At 34.3% G+C, this 20,627-nt stretch overlaps 2 protein-coding genes across 2 annotated transcripts in view; one reads left to right on the forward strand and one right to left on the reverse strand.

Moving 5' to 3' along the window:
- LOC134840542 (uncharacterized protein DDB_G0284459-like) overlaps positions 1 to 20,627 on the reverse strand; it is a 47,288-nt gene that overhangs the window by 24,334 nt on the left and 2,327 nt on the right. The window contains exons 3-5 of the mRNA XM_063856424.1: positions 14,136 to 14,259; positions 12,649 to 12,766; positions 12,532 to 12,567 (exon numbers count right to left, since the gene is read on the reverse strand). Of these exons, the coding sequence (XP_063712494.1) occupies positions 12,532 to 12,567; positions 12,649 to 12,766; positions 14,136 to 14,259 (278 nt within the window). The remainder of the gene's footprint in view (positions 1 to 12,531; positions 12,568 to 12,648; positions 12,767 to 14,135; positions 14,260 to 20,627) is intronic.
- LOC134839178 (profilin-like) lies at positions 362 to 3,512 on the forward strand. Its single transcript, XM_063854638.1, has 3 exons — positions 362 to 553; positions 1,016 to 1,250; positions 3,146 to 3,512. Exons 2-3 carry the CDS (start codon positions 1,025 to 1,027, stop codon positions 3,337 to 3,339), a joined length of 420 nt encoding a protein of 139 aa, XP_063710708.1. The 5' UTR covers positions 362 to 553; positions 1,016 to 1,024; the 3' UTR covers positions 3,340 to 3,512.

Here is a 20,627-nt window from a genome sequence, read left to right on the forward strand (position 1 = left end):
ACCATAAAATATTTCCAAAAGGCACCTGTGGCTCCAATATCTACTAACTTTGAGAAGATGCGCGCCTGCTTTGAACACTGCTAGGAACATAAATATTGATACGCATCATATTTTTAACAAAAATATCTTGTCGGCCAAATTAATGAGCTTAAAAAGAAACATCCAACACGTGCATTATTAAATTTTAAAAAGCCAAATTAAAATGACAAATTGACAATATCGAATAAATAGTCCCGTTTTTGGTGCATAAATAACAATCAGTTTGAGCTTCATAACTCAACACGATCAAATCAAACAAGTCCAGTCTCGTATATATCTCACTGTGGTTAGAATAAATTAATGAATCACATCTGGCTCTTTGTACTTGTATAATTACTAAATAGAGTAAACCAGTTAAAAAACATTCGCATTGAATTGGTTGTACTGTAGCCTGCTAGCAATAAAGCACACAATATTCTACTATTTTACATTTGAGCACCATTCTGATTTTGCACCTTGTATCGTATACGTTAAGTAACTTAGCTGAACCTGTACTCTACCTGTGACCATCAAAGTGAGTGAAAATCTTTGGAACACTTCGACAGAAATTTTTCACGCCCATTCCAATTTACATTGCAAATAAATCTATTCTTTTGGCCAAAAACATTTTTTTATCAGAACTCCGTAAAACCATAGCGTAGAATTTTTTTTTTCGAGATCAATTTGTACCAGTGAACATTCGGCTGAACTACCGAAGATCTAGCCTTAAGGTTTCTTGTGCTGTAATCTCCATCTTTCCTTTAGTTAAAAAAAAAACAAATAGGAGGGCGCTCTAGATAATCTGCGATTAGCACAAACAAAACAAAACATCCTCATGAGTCTGATGTGAGAGCTATCTTTGCTCGCTACTCGAATCAGAGGCCAGAAAAATTCCGAGCTGAGAAAAATGAAAAAAATGCATGCAGTCTGCAATTTTGCCTAAGAGCCGTTCTCTAAAGAAGTATAAGTTTCCATCAAGGATAACTGATGTTTTCAGAGCAGCAATATGAGTTGGGATTCGTACATCGACAATCTGATTGGACAGAGTGCCGATGCGAACGGAGAGCATCACGCGGACAAGGCCTGTATCATCGGAATAGATGGAAGCATGTGGACCTCTGACGGCCACCCTCACTCACTGAAGCTGAGCGCCGAGGAAGCGGCAGCTATTGGTGCATGCTTCAGTTCCAAAAACTTCACGTCATTCATGTCGTCGGGCGTGTTTTTGGAAGGTAAGAAACAAACAACTGGCTACCTCTCATACCACCCCCCCTCAATCACATGCCTCAGGATACAATCTCAATCTACAATTGTTAAACAACTTCAGCACTTAAACTTGAAGGTCTTTCAACATTCAAATTTTGAACTCTGAACTTTCTTCAAAATAAACATAGCCATCATACAGTTCACGCCAGTTAACAGAAAAAAAAATTAAGATGAGCTTAAAGCACTTTAAGTATTGAAACAAATTCTGATTGACACTTTTTGATAAAATTTGATCAATTGGTAAGTTTTTATTTCGCTGGAAAATCTGGTAATTAAAATTCAGTTTCAAAATTAGAAGCCGATCACGTTTTTCGTGACTTTTACACTTTCTCTTTGATATTGGAGTGTACCTTCTTTTAGCAAAGGAAATGAAAAGCACTTGCTCGTATTACGGCGAAGTTCTGAATGTTTCGACTGCCTTTTAAGGTCTATGGAGCAGTAATAACATGAAAAAAAAGTAATAAAAGGGAACGGAAAAAAAATATTTAAAAATTGAGATTTTTTTGTGAATATCATTCCCTCACACGCCAATTAAAGTAGAAGAAGATAGATTTCGCTCCTATTAACAAATCAATGATGGCAAATAAGCTTCCTTCAACCAATTTGGAACGATTTCTCAGACGGATTAAATCTCCGCTCACACATTTATAGCGCGAAATATATCGCGCGTTTATTTTCCCAAACTGGCCAAAATGGCAACCTTTAAACCCCCATAACTTTACAAAAAATAATCACCGGTGAAATATCTTTTCAAAGTGAAGACAACAATTCCTTTGAATGATTTTAAGAAAATCCGTCAAAAACGGCTAGTTAAAAAGACGAAATTTGTCTTAAAAAACCTCTGCGAGCACAAACATTCCGTTACTGTCGTTACGAAAGTCGGGACAGTAACTTCCGTCGACCTCTCTCAATGATGCAGCTTCAACTATAGCATATGTCTACCATCCAAGCTAATCAAAAGCGAAATCAACTCCATGTTATACACCATTTTCAAAACTAGAATTCCATCACGTTTTTTGTGACCTTCTTATTTTGGCTGTTTTATAAAGTTGCCTTCCTTTTTACAAAAAAATGAACTGAAATTCAGATAAAATGGAGAATTAAACAAGAAAAAAATTAAGCCTGAACAGTTTTCATGATTTCTTCCACCAAAAAAAACGATCACTGTCTATATAAGCGTTTTCGCTACGTTCAGTGAATTTTAAAAAAATCTACTTTCAAAACTAGAAGTAGTTTACACTTTGTGCGCAATTTTCGTAAATGCAAAGCATAATTTGCCTTCTTTTTAGCAAATGAAATTCAATTAAACTTTAAAAGAAATCAAAAAAATAAACTCAAAAGATCAAGTTTGGCATGAACAAATTTTCTGAATTTTATCTGAAAAAAAATCCACAAGACCTATACACCAATACGCCAGTCACCAAAAAACGGATAAAATACATGCGCAGTACACAGATAGTGAAATTCATCGTTTGAGTTAGATTGGAAAAATTGAACTCATTATATACCTCAAGCGTATAATATCCCGGCTCCACTCTGATACGAGCAGTATTTTCATGCAAATATTCAACAGATGCAACATTTATTCACATCCTTTTAAATCTTAAAATTAGGCTTCCATTCCTGCTACATTCAAAATTTCAGCAATTCTTATCAATTATATGACTGGATACATAATGAAAAGACAAGCAAACTTTACACTTAATTCTGTCAGATGCGAGAGATAGAAAGGTTCAAAGCCCTTGTATTATTTGCTTCGCTTCACTAGTGTGGTTAGAATAAAAACAGAATTTGATCAAATATAATTATTCATAAGTATAAAAACTTCCCTTTGGATGAAACTGCTTTTCTTTTATTTCAGGCATCAAATACCAGTTCTTGCGGGAGGAAGATGGAAAGTGTGTGTTTGCGAAGAAGAAGGAACACGGTGCCCTGACAATGCAAGCATCGAAAACTGCGATAACCATTGCACATACCGGGGAAGGCAAGCAACAAGGCAACTCGAACAAGGCTGTTTCAGTCATAGCTGAATACCTTGAGAGTATGAATATGTGATGCATCTTTGGAAAATAAACAGCACTCATAAACTATAAAATATACAGGAAAGACCAACGTTTTCCGAAAAAGGCGAATACATACAGTCATTGAGAAAGCAAACATTCGACTTATAGTAACTACAGAAAACATTATATCGAATGAAGTATTTTGAATAAAAATTCAATATTTAATCTTATTAAGAGCATCATGAAAGTTGTAAGGTATGAAATTTAAAGGCATCAACCAAAACCTCCCCTCCCCTCCAAATATAAACAAAAAAAGTATACACATTAGCTGAACAAGTAGCGACTCTGCTCCGACTAAAGTTGGAGCATATTGTGTTCCGACTTAAGTATGTTCCGAGTAAAGTAATTTAATAAAACAAATTAAAACTTTAGACAAGTTTAAAAAACGCAATAATTCTGAGGAAGTTTTTTTGCTCCGACCATTGAAAATGAGGAGGAACTTCTATTCGTGTGTGTTTTAGTTTTTTCTTTCCAAAAATTAATACAATCATCAGAATGGGTTGAGTGATATTCTAAAGACATTTAAAAATCAGTCGTGATTTGAAAGAGATTTAAAAATTTCACAAAATTTTTCCCAATATCGAAGAAAACCTTTGAAATTTGGAATTTGGTTTGAAATTTGGATTTTTAGTCTAAACTCGAGTGAATAAAAGTTTTTTGTCTAATTTGTAATAGGCTTATAAATAGTGCTTTTAAACCTAACCTACAGAAAACATATTCAACAGACAATTAGAAAAGAGTAAATGAACGCAAAACAGAAAAAAACTGACTTGTTTCTAAAAAAACAGAAGGTCGAAAAACTCTTTGAATTTCAAGAATAATTTATGAATAGCACTTTTTTTTGATAAAATAAAACCCTATTTGATAAATTTGGATTATTATGTAAAGATTTTATTCCGCAGGGAAATCTGACAACTAAATTCCATTTTCGAAACTAGAAGTCGATCACTTCTTTCGTGACTTTAACACATTTACTGTTCGATAGCGGAGTTTGCCTTCCTTCAGCAAATGAATTAAACTTACAAAAAAACGAATGTCAAACCGCGAAAAAATAAATTTGAGCCTGAACATTTTTTAAGACTTTTCCTGGAAAAAAATTGCGACCTATATAGGTGGTCTGAATTACATTTGTCAAATCTTAATAACTATTGCTTAGTTTTACTCATTGAAATAAGTTATTGAAAATTATTTTAACGTTTTCCTGATAATAAAATTTTAAGAACAAAAAAAATTTGAAAAACTTTTCGAAAATGTTTTTGAATTCTTTTTTTTTCAATTTTATAATATGGAATACTTAATAGACATAATCTTTTTGAATATGGAAAGTTGTTGCCATATGCACCTAATTTACACAAATTTTTAATCTTTCATTTAGATTCTATCGTCACATCGAAAACAAAAAACAACGCAATTTGAAAAAAAAGCGTATTAGTTTTTTTTAACAAAATGGTCGGAAAAATCTGTGTAACTGGCACAGCAACCGGCTATCTATTCAAACTTTTTTTCATTATTCGAAATAAATTGTATTTTTGGTAGCGCGTGACTGAAATAATTGTGAAACTGCAATTATGAGAATGATATAAGCTGAAATAATGAACATGTACTGATATCAATTTGATGAGGTCAGCCTCTAGTCTTATTAAGTCTGATCAAATTCGGTAAAATTTCATCATATTAGTCTGCATAACGAAAAGGTTCAGACCAGTTCTTCTCGACAGAAAGAGGATTTTTCGAATGCTCTTTTTAGAATGAGAAACTTTATTTTGATATCACATTTGACAATCTACGAGTTTTCCTGGTGGTAGTAAAATTAGCTGCAAAAATGACCCGAATTCAAATTGGTCGGAACAAAAAATACAAAATTGAACGAAACTGGGTTGAAATGAGATAAAAATGGAAGAAAAACATAGGGATGAAAAAAGAGTTAATGAACGTAAGTAAACAGAAAAAAAATACTTATTTTTGAAAAAGCCTCAATTATCGATTTCCAAAAAAAAGATGGCAATAAAACTCTTTGAATTTATTGAACAGTTTATGAGTAAAACTTTTTCATAAAATTAACTCAATTCGACAAAACTGGATCAATAGGTAAACTTTCTATTTCACATGGAATTTTTTTTTAATTTTAGGACTTCTACGAAGCAAAGTCAACCCGACCTAAATAAAAGTCTGAACTACTTTATAAAAATTTGCAAAATTCATTTTTTGCTATCTAATTTGCGAGATTCGGAGAAGATAAAAAACAATCATAATTATGGACTTTTCTCGGCTAATTTGTTTTTTCAAGAAATGTTGAAAACTATCGATGCCAATATATACACTGAGGCGTGGTTGCTCTTCGCAAATACAAGCTAACAAATGTTATAAAGGAGCGTTAAAAATTTGGAAAAACACAAAAGTAAGTTATAAAAGTTTCGTATCAGAAAGAATTTACCAAATAATGAATTCGAACTGCGGACCCGCAGGATTATGAAGAAGTAGTTTTTTCGAAGAGCTAACTGTCCAGATTTCTTCGAGGGTTGACACGTCATCTATCAGTAAATATAAGGCGCTCGACTGAAGCGGATAAAAAATATGCTTCTAAATCGAATATAAATGGTATTGCATAGAGCAAACTCTGGTATCAGACAGCTAAGTATTTACTATTGGATTTTCAGGAAAAAAAAACATTATTTAATTTTGTAGAAATATTGATAGAACAAGTAAAAAAAATCTACTACTAGATCTATTCTTAGATAAAAGCTAATACTGGAGCGCAATTTTGCTTCCTAAAAATCTGACTGAAATTGGATGTTCGTCGATTCTACGGACCTTTGGAAATGTGTCGGTGAACTAAAAGCACACGAACAAACGAATTTCTGTCGATTTCGCCCAAAAAATGGTTTATTCAGAAGCTTTAAAATTTAATTTTACGGATTGACACAAAAGAAAACTATTGAACTAAAAGAATTACAGAAATTGAACAAAGAAACAATAAATTCCAAAAGTCCCAACTTCGAGGTAAACTGAAGAAAATGTTTTTTTTTGTTATCGATTGTACCCCATCATGTGTACAAAGCAAAAGTCATCCACAGAGACAAGATAATTTTTTTGCGATTAGCTCCAGTATAACCTAAAAAGCAGTTCAGCACAAAAACACTAACTACACACAAATCAGATATTTCTGTACTTAAAAAATTGGCAAGTTGAAACAGAGCAACGAGACAGTTAGAAAAGAGTTGGAAAATGATAGCCTTTAAATTTTTGAATTTTCGGAACAATTTCTGATTGACACTTTTGTGATCAAATTAACCCAATTTGAGAAATCTGGATCAGTTGATGAATTGTTTATTCCGTTGGGCTGTCTTTCCATTAAAATCCACTTTCGACACTAGAAATCGAAAAGAAATTAGTTTATCTATTGAAATAAATCAAAGTGAAAACGGATAGACGAAGAAAGAAATAGTGAAAAATTGCAAGTTTCACCGTAATATATACCATAAGCTACATATGCTACTTAAGCAGCTACATATGCTAATAAATTGCCAGTGCGATTCAGCAAAAGTGACATCAAAAAGAAATAGACTCAATTTTGCAAATTTGGATTATAACAATGTAAAGCCATACACTATATTTGCATGTAAAAACCGCAAAGCATTAAGCCAAATAATGTACAAATCAAATTTTCATTGTTGTTACGTTTTTTGAAACAAATCACTTCCTTCGGTTCGTTTGATGAATTAAAAATGCATCAACTGCGTTAACTTATTACAATTCGAATGTCAAAGCCAATGCTATGAAACAGCCGTAAATGTGCTCCAAAACCAAAAGTGGCACCAATATTTGCGATTTAGATTAGAAAAAAAGAAGGTTAGGTTCGTACTAATACACTCACTTCGCAAAAATAATTATGCACTTCAAAAAATTGCGAGATATGTTGAGTTGGCAAATTTCTGAAACAGAGCAAAACAGAGTTATTATGATTGTTATGTTGTTTGAAACAAATTTCTTTTTTCGGTTCATTTGATGAATTTAAAATGCATCAACTGTGTTCAGGTATTATGATTCGAATGTCAAAGCATTCGAACGTGTTCGATTTTTTATTTATATTATGATTTTGCAAAAAAAAATTTTCAGTTCATTTGATAGATTAACAGAGACGGAGCAAACACAAGCGAAGTATTATATTCTCACATCTGCTCTACGACCGCTTGTAATTTTATTAACACAAGCGCCCAACAAAATAGCTACAGTTTCTATCAAATCGCCAATGTTATACAGCACTAGCCACCAATAAAGCAGCTACAGTTTCCATCAAATTGCCAATGTTATGCAGCACTAGCAACCAATAAACCAGCAACACTTTTAATCAAATTGTCAAAGTTAATTCAACAAAAAAATATTTAAATGTTCGGATTGGAAAATCCGACCTGTTGATTAGAAGTATCGCGTCCTTGCATCTGAGCTACGGTCGCTTTGAAGTAAACTAGTGGCCCAGCTAATGCTGGATTTAACTGTTTTAATAATTTTAATCATATAATTTACTGTTAAGGAAATGCATAAGTAACATTAAAAGTCAGAGTTAGTAAAATTACTAAAACCAGAGGTGAATCAGAACACAAAAAGCAATTAGTAATGTAAAAAAAACTTTTAGAAAACACGAATTCTACAATATGACAATTATCCCGACAAATCTTAATCAGTCAAATAATGAGCCGACAACTTTTTTGTGAAACGGGTTATTTTTGGTTTGAAAAAAAAACAGGTCCTGTCAGATTCGAACCCAATACGGTCCCAGGCGTACTCGATATCTCCAGAACAAGTGTGCCGGAAACATAAAGAAATTAGGTTTAATTAAAAACTGATCCTATAAAAACCATTTGTAATTTTGACCATTCTGTGCCTTAAGTTATTTACGGGAAAAAGTCTAGTACACGATTGCAATACCCCTGCTATTGCAAGGGTTAAAAAATTTAAAATCGATCAAAAACCTGATTTTTCCTAAATCCTTAAAACTTTCTCTATTCAAGCATGAAAATACCCGCTGCTTTTCACACCCTGATTTTAAGATTGAAGATTTCCGCACCCTGATTTTCTAGACTGGACCCATAATATCAGATTTAGCAAGTAGTTTTCTAGAGTACTGACAAAATTTTAAAAAAAGTAAAATTAGCTTTTTTAATATAAAAACAAGGTAAAAAGATCAGGCAGGGAAAACACGATGTTAGTATTAATGAACAATCAACCTCAGAAATAGCAAGTTAGTTTTTCAAAAAAAAGGAATAAATTTCCAAAAAAACTGGCAAAATTTTAAAAATTAGTTATTTTCTAAGGTTGTAGTTTTTCAAAACACACATAATAGCCATTTACATAGGTAAAATTTGCACACCTGATTCTTTTTCTGTCGGTTTAATCCTCAATCTCCGATTTGTCATGGTAGTTTCTGAAAAAAGTTTCAAAAATAAACCAAAAATTTATTGAAACCTTCATCTCAGTTTTGTGCATTTAATAAATGAGAAAGAGAAAAAATTCGAAACAAATAGGCCAAAAATCCCCCTAATGAAACTTTCGAAGGCCGTAGAAAATGAGGTAAAATGAAAAGAGACTAGCGATTTACGCAGCCAAATAGAAGAGCAGCTGGTTTTTCTATTTGTGCCATTTTTTTAAAATCGGTACCGAAGCTTCTATAAAAACTAACGTGTTACGCACCTCCGGTGCTTCGAATTTTTACAACTCATGAAAAACCGCATATATTGGAAACCAAATCTGCAGTCTTTTAGTGTACTCTGGCAACACCCAATTACAGGGTTTGTAATTTCACAATCTATGAACTTTTTCTGAGTTCCAACTTTCCGTCAAATCTCGAAAACGTCAAATCTCGAAAACTGTAAATATTTGAGTAGTCATATTTGGAGGCCAGATTTAAAACTCCTGAGTACCCTGACAGCACCCATTTACAGTGTAAGGAATTTTAAATTTAAAAAAAAAATTAACAAAGTCACAAAAAACGTAATATCTCAAAAACTACAAAGATTTGAGAAGTCATATTTAAAGGAAAGATTTGTAACCTCTGAGAATACCAGATCAGCACCCTACTACAGGGTGAAAAATTTCAAATTTTGAAAAAATATTTTTTTTGATTATTTTTTTGAAAAAATCACAAAAAACGTCTTATCTCAAAAACTACAAGGATTTGAGCAGTCATATTTGGAGGCAAGATTTGTAACCCTTAGTTTACCCTGACAGCACCCAAGTACAGTGTATGAAACTTTAATTTAGAAAAAATAATAATTTTTTTGAAAAAATCACAAAAAACATCATATCTCGAAAACTATAAGGATTTGTGGCGTCATATTATGAGGCAAGATTCGCAATCCTTGAGAGTACTCTGACAGCACCCAACTACAGGGTTACAGGAAGCTTGGTAGAATATTTTGTAATTTGATTTTTTGAAAATCACCAAAATCGTCGTATCTCTTACACTAAAAGGATGTCAACATTCTTAATTGGAGGCCAAATTCGCAACTTTTTGGGGAATCCTGACAGCATCTCACTATTGGGTTGCTTAATTTAAAATCCACTTTCAACACTAGAAATCGAAAAGAAATTAGTTTATCTATTGAAATAAATCAAAGTTAAAACGGATAGACGAAGAAAGAAATAGTGAAAAATTGCAAGTTTCACCGTAATATATACCATAAGCTACATATGCTACTTAAGCAGCTACATATGCTAATAAATTGCCAGTGCGATTCAGCAAAAGTGACATCAAAAAGAAATAGAATCAAATTTGCAAATTTGGATTATAACAATGTAAAGCCATACACTATATTTGCATGTAAAAACCGCAAAGCATTAAGCCAAATAATGTACAACTCAAATTTTCATTATTGTTACGTTTTTTGAAACAAATAACTTCCTTCGGTTCGTTTGATGAATTAAAAATGCATCAACTGCGTTAATTTAATACAATTCGAATGTCAAAGCCAATGCTATGAAACAGCCGTAAATGTGCTCCAAAAACAAAAGTGGCACCAATATTTGCGATTTAGATTAGAAAAAAGAAGGTTAGGTTCGTACTTATACACTCACTTCGCAAAAATAATTATGCACTTCAAAAAATTGCGAGATATGTTGAGTTGGCAAATTTCTGAAACAGAGCAAAAAAGAGTTATTATGATTGTTATGTTGTTTGAAACAAATTTCTTTTTTCGGTTCATTTGACGAATTTAAAATGCATCAACTGTGTTCAGGTATTATGATTCGAATGTCAAAGCATTCGAATGTGTTCGATTTTTTATTTATATTATGATTTTGCAAAAAAAAATTTTCAGTTCATTTGATAAATTAACAGAGACGGAGCAAACACAAGCGAAGAGCAGTCCACAGGCAAAACAAAAAAAATTACTAGAAAAATTACTAAAAATTACTAAAAAAACACCATGAATAAAATTGTTGAGAGTAGGAGTATTATAATCTCACATCTGCTCTACGACCTCTTGTAACTTTACAAACACTAACGACCAACAAAACAGCTACAGTTTCTATCAAATTGCCAATGTTATACAGCACTAGCCACCAATAAAGCAGCTACAGTTTCCATCAAATTGCCAATGTTATGCAGCACTAGCAACCAATAAACCAGCAACACTTTTTATCAAATTGTCAAAGTTAATTCAACCAAAAAATATTTAAATGTTCGGATTGGAAAATCCGACCAGTTGATTAGAAGTATCACGTCCTTGCATCTGAGCTACGGTCGCTTTGAAGTAAACTAGTGGCCCAGCTAATGCTGGATTTAACTGTTTTAATAATTTTAATCATATAATTTACTGTTAAGGAAATGCATAAGTAACATTAAAAGTCAGAGTTAGTAAAATTACAAAAACCAGAGGTGAATCAGAACACAAAAAGCAATTAGTAATGTAAAAAAAACTTTTAGTAAACACGAATTCTACAATATGACAATTATCCCGACAAATCTTAATCAGTCAAATAATGAGCCGACAACTTTTTTGTGAAACGGGTTATTTTTGGTTTGAAAAAAAAACAGGTCCTGTCAGATTCGAACCCAATACGGTCCCAGGCGTACTCGATATCTCCAGAACAAGTGTGCCGGAAACATAAAGAAATTAGTTTTAATTAAAAACTGATCCTATAAAAACCATTTGTAATTTTGACCATTGTGCCTTAAGTTATTTACGGGAAAAAGTCTAGTACACGATTGCAATACCCCTGCTATAGCAAGGGTTAAAAAATTTAAACTCGATCAAAAACCTGATTTTTCCTAAATCCTTAAAACTTTCTCTATTCAAGCATGAAAATACCCGCTGCTTTTCACACCCTAATTTTAAGATTGAAGATTTCCGCACCCTGATTTTCTAGACTGGACCCATAATATCAGATTTAGCAAGAAGTTTTCTAGAGTACTGACAAAATTTTAAAAAAAGTAAAGGCACCAATATTTGAGACTTAAGGTTAGAAAAGAGAATAGTCGTACTATTATAATAACGCTCGCTAAGATTGGCCAGTGTAAGTATGTATTAAAGCATATCTTAAAAAAATCAAAAACAAAATCACCAAGACCTTTATAAGAGTCTTCACTACGTTCATCGACTAGACTAGTTCATGATAAAAAAGGATAAATTAAGATTCTCGATAGCTGTCATCAAACTGGTTAAAACTAATTCCTTGAGATAAAAATGAAGAATTTATGACGACAAAATCTCGAGTAGCCAACAAGAACATTTGGAGAATAAAAAGTGTAGAAACTTATTGTGGCAGTAGAGTAGAATGTTCCAACAGGTTACTTTCAATGTGCGCGATGTGCGACGAGGACTTAAAACACGTTAGACTTGCCCTTAATTGACTACATGAAGTTATCATGGTGAAAAAATCTTCAAAAATTTTTTAAAAGGACAATTGCGTCCGTCCAATAATAAACAACGAGCGAAGATGGCAACGACAGTATACATCCCAATAATCATCTGAGATCTCACCTCAACATTTTTATTTGACGTTTGTATCTCAATCATATTGATCTCACAATTCATTATGCTATAATATAGGCGGCACCTTTTCGATAATAGCAATAAATAGGTTCAAATTAAATTTTTCATTAAGAAAGAATATGTTGCAAAGAAAGATTGTAGGTTTAGACAGAAATATTAATAGATGGGGACGCTTTTAACACGTCAAGACTCACTTGAAACACAGCTTTTGACGATGCATTGAGTGGCTTCTAAAAATAAAAGTCTCAACACATTCTAATAACTTGGGTGAAATTATTCTGCAAGTTCTGCATGACTCAACAATGTCTTACGATTCCCGCATTGACTAGGAGAAGGGCTAGATCCTGAGGCGCATTGTAGATTCGAATCGTATGCACTTTGGAGTCGTCGTATCGCTTCTGATTCTCACGTGGCAACTCTAACCAGTATCTGAATTCAAAAAACAAACAGTGTTCTTCAAATGATGTTTTTTATTAACATTAAGGTCTCATTCATAAAACACAGCCAACAGACAGTAGGAAAAGAGTAAAAAAACTCAAGGAAACAGAAGAAAAAAACATTGTTTTTTGAGAAAACTTTCGAATGAACAAATATAAGGTTCTATTTAAAGCTCTTTGAATTTCAAAAACAATTGAAGATTGCCACTTTTGATAAAATTTACCCAATTTGAGAAAAATGAACCAAAAGATCATTTTTTAAATTCCCCTAACCAATCCTAAGTCAAACTGCAAAAAAAAGTAAATCTGAGATTAAACACATTCAAAGACTTTTCCTGAAACAATCGTCACGGCATATTTAATCGCTAAGTGAACAAGTGAAGCGACCGTGACCAAGTGGTACATGGCTCCTAACACGATGGTCGTGGGTTCGAATTTGATTTCAGTCCCAGGCAAAGGCTTTCTGATGTCATCAATTTTCAAAAAAAAGTTTCACCAATGTTCAGAAAAATCAGATGCAGTTTTAGTCTAATTTCGAGCCAGTAGGTTTTGTATAGGCTTATAATAGTCTTATTTTTACACCTCAAGTTAAGCCGTGAAATAGTTTTACTCCGGTTTCTCTAAGCGCCTTTAAAAATTTTTTTTTTAAATTAATTAAATTTTCAGCAAAAGTTTCGATTTTTTTATTTCTATTGTTTTTTGAGGAAAACGGTGGTTATACCTTTTTTTACTATTTCTATCGAATATGCCTCAGTTGTAGGCTTTCATTTAGATTATTTCATTACACCACGAATGAAAAACAACTCAATTTCTAAAAGATTTTTTAAATTTCGATCGGAAATTTTCGTGCTACTAGCACAGCAACCGGCCATCTTTGTTTAATTTTGTCTTTAGTAGTGAATTGTCGAATGCAGGTTCAAAAACTGCCATAATGGCTTTAAAATTATCTGCGCTCGAATTACAGTTACAGAAAGGTGACTTCGCATTATTGTGTTACGCTCTAGCCACAGCACCTCGGTTGAAATAGTCAAATTTGATTGAAAGAAGTTGTAAATGCAGTTTTCATTTTCTTATTTTTTTTGTCGTGCGCTTTTTCCACCATCGATACCACTCAATAACCCCTATAGGTTCGTCAGATGTCCACTAGGAGTTCCAAATTACGGCAATTATAATGATTTTGATACCTCAACTTAAGCAACTAACTTTTCACAATGAGAAGCTCATTTTTCTTCTTCTGGTCAGAGAAACCAGTTCTTTCTTTTTACAACTTAAGAAAAAAATTTTCAACAGAACAAAGAAGACTATTTAAAAGAAAGACTTAGATATTTTTGAAAAAAGTTATTTTGAAAAAAATCACTTACAGAAAAGATTCTTCGTGACCTTTGGAGCGTAAGGCGTCCTTGTCTTTCTTCAGCACAACATCAATTTTGATTTCAAAAGCCCCAAAACCTCTTTCCTTCAGGGAGAATATGGGTCCCTTACATGCTGGAAACAACAACAAACGAGTTAATTCGTTAATTCAACAAAAAGACTAATATTACATTGAAAAACAAAAGCAGCATTTAAGTTTCTATGTTTCTTAGAATTTTACTCAAAACAAGAAAGCTTTGTATTTTACAATTAGTTTCGAAAAAAAATCACATATCAATTACAACCGAAGTAACGAGAGCGCACAAATTGGTAGACCTAAAACATAATTGCTCCTTCTTTAGACCAGCAAAAACCGAGTTTCTTACGTTCCTCGTCGAACAGTAAAAATATGCCCACTGAATGTTCAAAACGTAGAAAAAAGTATCCATATTAAACCACCAGCGTGAAAAATGCATTCATTAACATTTACCGAGCGCCATCTAAGCCAACAAAACTTAGGTAAACTCCAAAACAGACGAAAACAAAATTGTTGTCATAACCAAATTGAGCTATAAAATTCGGAATTTTTAAAATCTTTTCATTACAAGATTCCATCAAAAACACTTGCAACTGCAATGAAAATTGCTACATAGCAAAAAATTCTGGAATGTGACAACTAGTTCGATAAAAACAAAGACAGACACGATATGCTGACATGTAATTGACACTGGGAGAACGGGACCAAAACATTCAAACATGTCAACGCTAGATCATCGGAAGTGTAGAGATAAATTCACGAGCATAAATCAGGTTTTCACCAGCTTGTAAAAAAAAGGGTGAGAACGAAATGAAACAAGATAACGCACGCTAATCGTAAGCGTAAAAAGAAATTCATGAATACACATCAAATTCTCATCAGCGATTGAAATTTAAAAAAAAAAAGCAGGAAGAATGAAAGAAAACAATCAAAAATGATAACGCTTGCTAATTGCAAGCGTAGAGAAAGATTCACCACGAGAACAGAGCAAATTATCACCAGCGATTCTCGAATAAAAACACATGGAGATCGAAACAAAACATTCAAACACTATAACGCTAGCTAATCGCAAGCGTAAATACCGATTCAAGAATACACAAAAAAATGCTCACCAGCCATTCTCGAACTTCCAAAAAGAACAGGTAAAACAAAACAAACATTCAAACATGATAACGCTTTTAAATCGCAAGCGTTATGACAGATTCATCAATACATAACAAATACGCAGAAGCGATTCTCGAAAATGAAAAAGCAGGGAGAACAAAGCAAAACAACCAAACACGATAAAACTAAATAATCACAAGCGTAGAGATGAATTCACAAATATTGAGCAGATTATCACCAAAGATTCTCAAAACAGAAAAACAGGGACGAGAAAAAAAATAAAAACGATGACGCTAGCTAATCGCAACTGAAGACAGATTCACGAAAACAGAACAGATTCTCACCAGCGATTTGATCACGTTAGCTAATTGCAAGCGTGAAGACATATTCACTATTACACAACAGATTGTGACCGGCGATTCGCGCATTCAAAAACAGGAAGAGCAAAACTAAACATTCAAACATGAAAACGCTAGCTATAAGCAAGCGCTAAGACAGATGCACGAATACATAGCAAATTCTTACCAGCGATTCTCGAATAAAAAACAAAGAAAACAAAGCGAACATTCAAACATGATAACGCTAGCTAATGGCATGTGTAAAGACAGATTCAAGAGTACAGAACAGATTCTGACCAGCAGTTCTTGAATTAAAAAAAAACAGGAAGAATGAAACAAAACATTCAAAAATAACAATGCTAGCTAATCGCAAGCATAAAGACATATTAACGAAAACAGAAAAAATTTCCAGCAGCGATTTACCAATTTAAAAACATCACGGAGAACGAAACAATATTCAAACATGATAACGCTAGCTATTCGCACGCGTAAAGGCAGATTCACGAAAATAGGAAAAACTAATCAGTGATTCAAAAAAAATCAGGAGAATGAAACAAAACATTCTAACAAAATAACACTAGCTAATCGCTAGCGTGACGACAGATTCATCAATACAACAAATTCTCAGGAGCAACTCTCGAAATTTTAAAAGTAGGGAGAACGAAAAAAAAAACATTCAAAAATGATAACGCTAGCTAATCGCAAGCGTAAAGACAGATTCACGAATACAGAACAGATTCTCAACAGCGATTCTCGAATAAAGAAACAAAAAAAACAAAGCGAACATTCAAACATGATAACGCTAGCTAATGGCATGTGTAAAGACAGATTCAAGAATACAGAACAGATTCTGACCAGCAATTCTTGAATTAAAAAAAAAAAAACAGGAAGAATGAAACAAAACATACAGAACAGATTCTCAACAGCGATTCTCGAATAAAAAAAAAGAGAACGAAACAAAACATTCAAACAATCAGGCAACATAGTAACAATACATTTCACGAAACAAAATCTCTTGCCCATGAGAAGAATTATAGTCAAAGTTTAGACTGTTTATAAACAATGGTTATTTTGATGTTTAACATTGTGACTGATGAACTCTTGCAATTTTTTGCACAGAGATAAAAATAAAAACCACCGATTTATCTTGAAAGACTAAAACTAAATGAAAACAACATCAGATGCAGAAATTTCTCAAATTCGATCGAGATTTCTTCAGTTGAAGCATGAAAAACCACGAAGGCTCCAAGAAACTTGAGGCGTTAAAAAACATAGCTGATTAAACACAAATAGTACTTTGCAGGGCAACAAACTGAAAGTTTTTTCACCAACTATGAAAATGAAAAAAGCCGTAAAATCACCGTTGCATAAAATTTTAAAATCTACGTTTTCTATTTCGTATTCAAAATTTTGAAAATGACACCGAAAAACAGCAATCTACACAGCCAGAACAATCAAACCACGGCTAGAAAAGCATCTTAGATCACTCAAATACGCTAAGCAGTCATCTTCAAAAACTAAATAGGTTAAAATGATCTGGAAAACAGAATGAACAAAAAATTAAAAGTTTCACTTATTATTCCATGTGATTTCTGTTAATTGGACAAGGAAATGAGAAAAAGCCCGCGACTTTAATTATTTTTAAGAATTACAGAACTTTTCTAAACAGTGAATTGACCGCTTATGGAAAAGCCGCTTTTCGCCGCTTCCGCTTTTTTCGAAGCCGTTTTTCGCTTTTAAAGCTTTTCTAAATTACAGATCTCCGCTTTTTAAGAAAACAAACAAGGAAATTTTAATTGAATTAAATATATTAGATTTTAAGTACAGAAGATTTTCGAGAAATTTTGCGCCCAAGCGACTACGTTTTTTTGAGAGAATCTTTCCGCTGGCAGAAAAAAGTTTCTCGACAGTACCTGTGTCAGGGCTCACAGAAAGTACGTTGAAAACAAAGTTTTGTATGCTTTCTGGATAAGTCGACCAAAAAAAAAGTGGGTTCTTGATTTTGACAATGGGCGAGAATAAGTAACTCGACAAGCGCTCTGCAACATTTTTATGTGTGAATAATCACTTTTCTGAAAATGGGTCGCGCTTTTTTGCCGCTTTTACAAAAATCATTCCGCTTTCACCGCTTTTGCTTATTTCAACTGGTTTACCGCTTTTTCCGGCCGCTTCCGCTTAAAGCGGTCAACTCACTGTTTCTAAACAACCTGAAACCAATAGAACCAAATTGAGCAATATTCTAATAATCGTTTCGATATAGTTATTTTCATAAATTGCTCTATTTTTCAAAGCAACAATGACTTTTGTGAAAGCCAAACTGAGAATATCAGGTTTACACCTAAACATTGAGATGTTTATGAGCAAAGAGACCAAGTAAAGGATAGAACTTTTAAAAACTGCTCAGAAGCCAGTCTGCCACGAAAAATGCCACAATTCAAAGTTTTCAAAAACTGGAAACAGTTCAAGAGTAGGCAAGATCAAGCATTTCTCCAGATACAAGAGCTCATTTGACAAACTCGAACAAGGCATAAGAACCATTTAATAAAAACGAAAACAAAAGTGTGAAAGTGTGGCCTAATTTCGAAAGAAAAATTCAGCGACGCCACCTTCACGTAGTAGATTGAACTCATGCGTTACCAGGATAAATATGGCACCAAAACCTTTTCAATTGGTCGGGTTGAGAAAAGCTCGGCAGCATCCAGGTTTTCGGTTACGGAGCGTCTGAAGCTAGCCATGTTGCTCCGCCTACTCATACTAACACTTCCGGCATAAACACAGCCAGGTCCCAACAACAAATTTTCTTCCTTTAACTTACCCAACGTGTCTAGGCTAGCGTCTGATTCCATGTTTGTGGTTGGATACAGTATAGAACCTAAAAAGTAAAGGCTTCAACTCTGTAACGGAAGATCATCAAGACCTTCACTGCCCTTCGTTTTACCTCCCTCCGGAACCAAAGCCCCAACCACTTCCACCAGCTCTCAATATCCTACTAATGACCCAAATCCGACTACCTCTAACGCCCTCCCCAGAACAGCCCCTCCAGTAACTAACCATCAATGTCCAAACCAATTACTTTCTCCATCTCCGTCCTTGAGGAACCAACAGCCAGAACAATCCAAATACAAACAACGTAAGTTCACTTGGGCCTCCTGTAAGCAATATCCCTTCTACAACCCCACGGGCCGGTTTCGCCACGCTATCACAAATCTTCCACTTTCGCCCCGAAAAAGACTTCACCCGTCATCATAGCCAGCCAGTTGAGACAATCTAGCACGCCCGGGACACAATTTCCAGACAACAGTGGACAAGGAGAACAAACAGCACCAATTACTCCAGACACTTGATTACCGCATTGGAGCCAGAAAACTCGGGTCTAAGCTATGACAAGCAAGCATCCAACTCAAATCTATCAGCGCCATACAAGATGTAGCCACAGCATTAAGACTAAGCACTTCGTACAACAAGCCTTTGCGAAAAGCAATCCGAACGCCCTGTCCGGATAACTTATGCATGGTCCACTTGCAGCATTAAGAACCCATATCCTCGGATTTTCTGACTGTTCTTTTTAAGCATATTCGCTGTGTAAAAAAATCCCGTTAATAGTGAAGAAATTGAAAATCATTCTCCTGCCAAAATCAGATAGAGACACAAAATAGAGAAATTTTAGAGACGCTCATTCGCTCATTTTCTATAGGCATCAACAAGGTTTCCATCCTTTTCACTCCACCACTATGGTCGCAATAGCGACCCTCAAAATTTTCGTCACCAAGGATTCAATCAACTCGTTGTACTGTTTCTGCAACAGTATATCTCTCAAAAGGTTTCAATATGGCGTGCTATCAAACTCGCGTGGAGTTTTGTTCAGGGCAAACCGCTTTCGGGAGAACTAGTCAGCTGGCTGAGCAAATAATTTTTGGTCAAGCTACTACAAGCTGCCGTAAACAGCAATCCCGCAAGGAATAGTTTACCACTGAGTCATTAGAACTAATCTATAACCCACAATTTTTTTTAGTTTTTGTTCATGGTGCTACTTCCTCACCAGAATATGTTCACCTCACCATTAATGCAAACGAATTCAACTTTCTCCCATAATTCTGATATTGAGAAAGCGTCAATCCCTCAACGGTTTCCTGAACTACATGTTTGACATTCTTATTCTCGTAAGTTGACTTCTGCGTCCTCTGAAAGATCAGGAACCATTTTTCGTAAACGACACAAACTTTACTAATGTATCTAGTGCCTTTTTAGACGATGAGCTCCTCCCACTGAGCAACTTCCCAAAAATTGTGCGCTATTTTTGACCCGACAATCAGTTTCGTCACAACAAACCCTCCGCTCACAAGGTCCGGCGCAAGATGAGGGCCCTGAAGGCATTAAAAGGTTCGATTTAAAGCCATTCCAAAGCAACCCTCCTCATTGCCCACAATATTCTATTCGGCCCTATACTAGATTATGCTTGCCCTGCATGGTGTGAAGAAGCCAGCAGCACCGCAACTAATCACCTTCAGGATACCTAGTGCTTCATTTTGTTTTTTACTGGATCTACCCTTAAGAGCTCCACTGCCAAACTGCACACTGCATTAGTTATAAAGACCGCCCAACGATTCCCAAATACAGTTCCATACAGCCCGAAAATTTTTCCACGATCATTTCCTCCACCCTGGTCTAGTACTATCATCAATTTTCTGTCGCTTTAATGAAGGTACTCTCGGACTTTTTCCAACCTCTTAATGAAAACTCGCCCTTAGAATTCAACAAACAATATTGCTGTTAACCCTTCAGACTCATTTAAATGAGAGCCGGCATCTAAACAGACTCTCCTGCATAAAAAACACGGTTTCCTTAGGTGCAACATGTTCCCCTAGCCCCACTTACTTGTCACTAGTTCAACTGTCCCCAAAACCATCTCCACTAGCTCCCACATACCTGTGACTTCGATCGGTGTATGTCGCGTCTAAGATGGGCTAAATATGGCCAGAATGACCAGAGAGCATAAAAACTTCAAAAAAATTGTCATAAAACAT

This window comes from Symsagittifera roscoffensis, chromosome 2 (genome assembly GCF_963678635.1).
Source record: "Symsagittifera roscoffensis chromosome 2, txSymRosc1.1, whole genome shotgun sequence".
NCBI classification, from domain to species: domain Eukaryota; kingdom Metazoa; phylum Xenacoelomorpha; order Acoela; family Convolutidae; genus Symsagittifera; species Symsagittifera roscoffensis.

Bases quoted from the DNA above. Each gene is read 5' to 3' on its own strand.
- LOC134839178 (XM_063854638.1), top strand. From the start codon at position 1,025: ATGAGTTGGGATTCGTACATCGACAATCTGATTGGACAGAGTGCCGAT. The intron at 1,251-3,145 runs GTAAGAAACAAA...CTTTTATTTCAG, and splicing joins GTCGGGCGTGTTTTTGGAAG to GCATCAAATACCAGTTCTTG.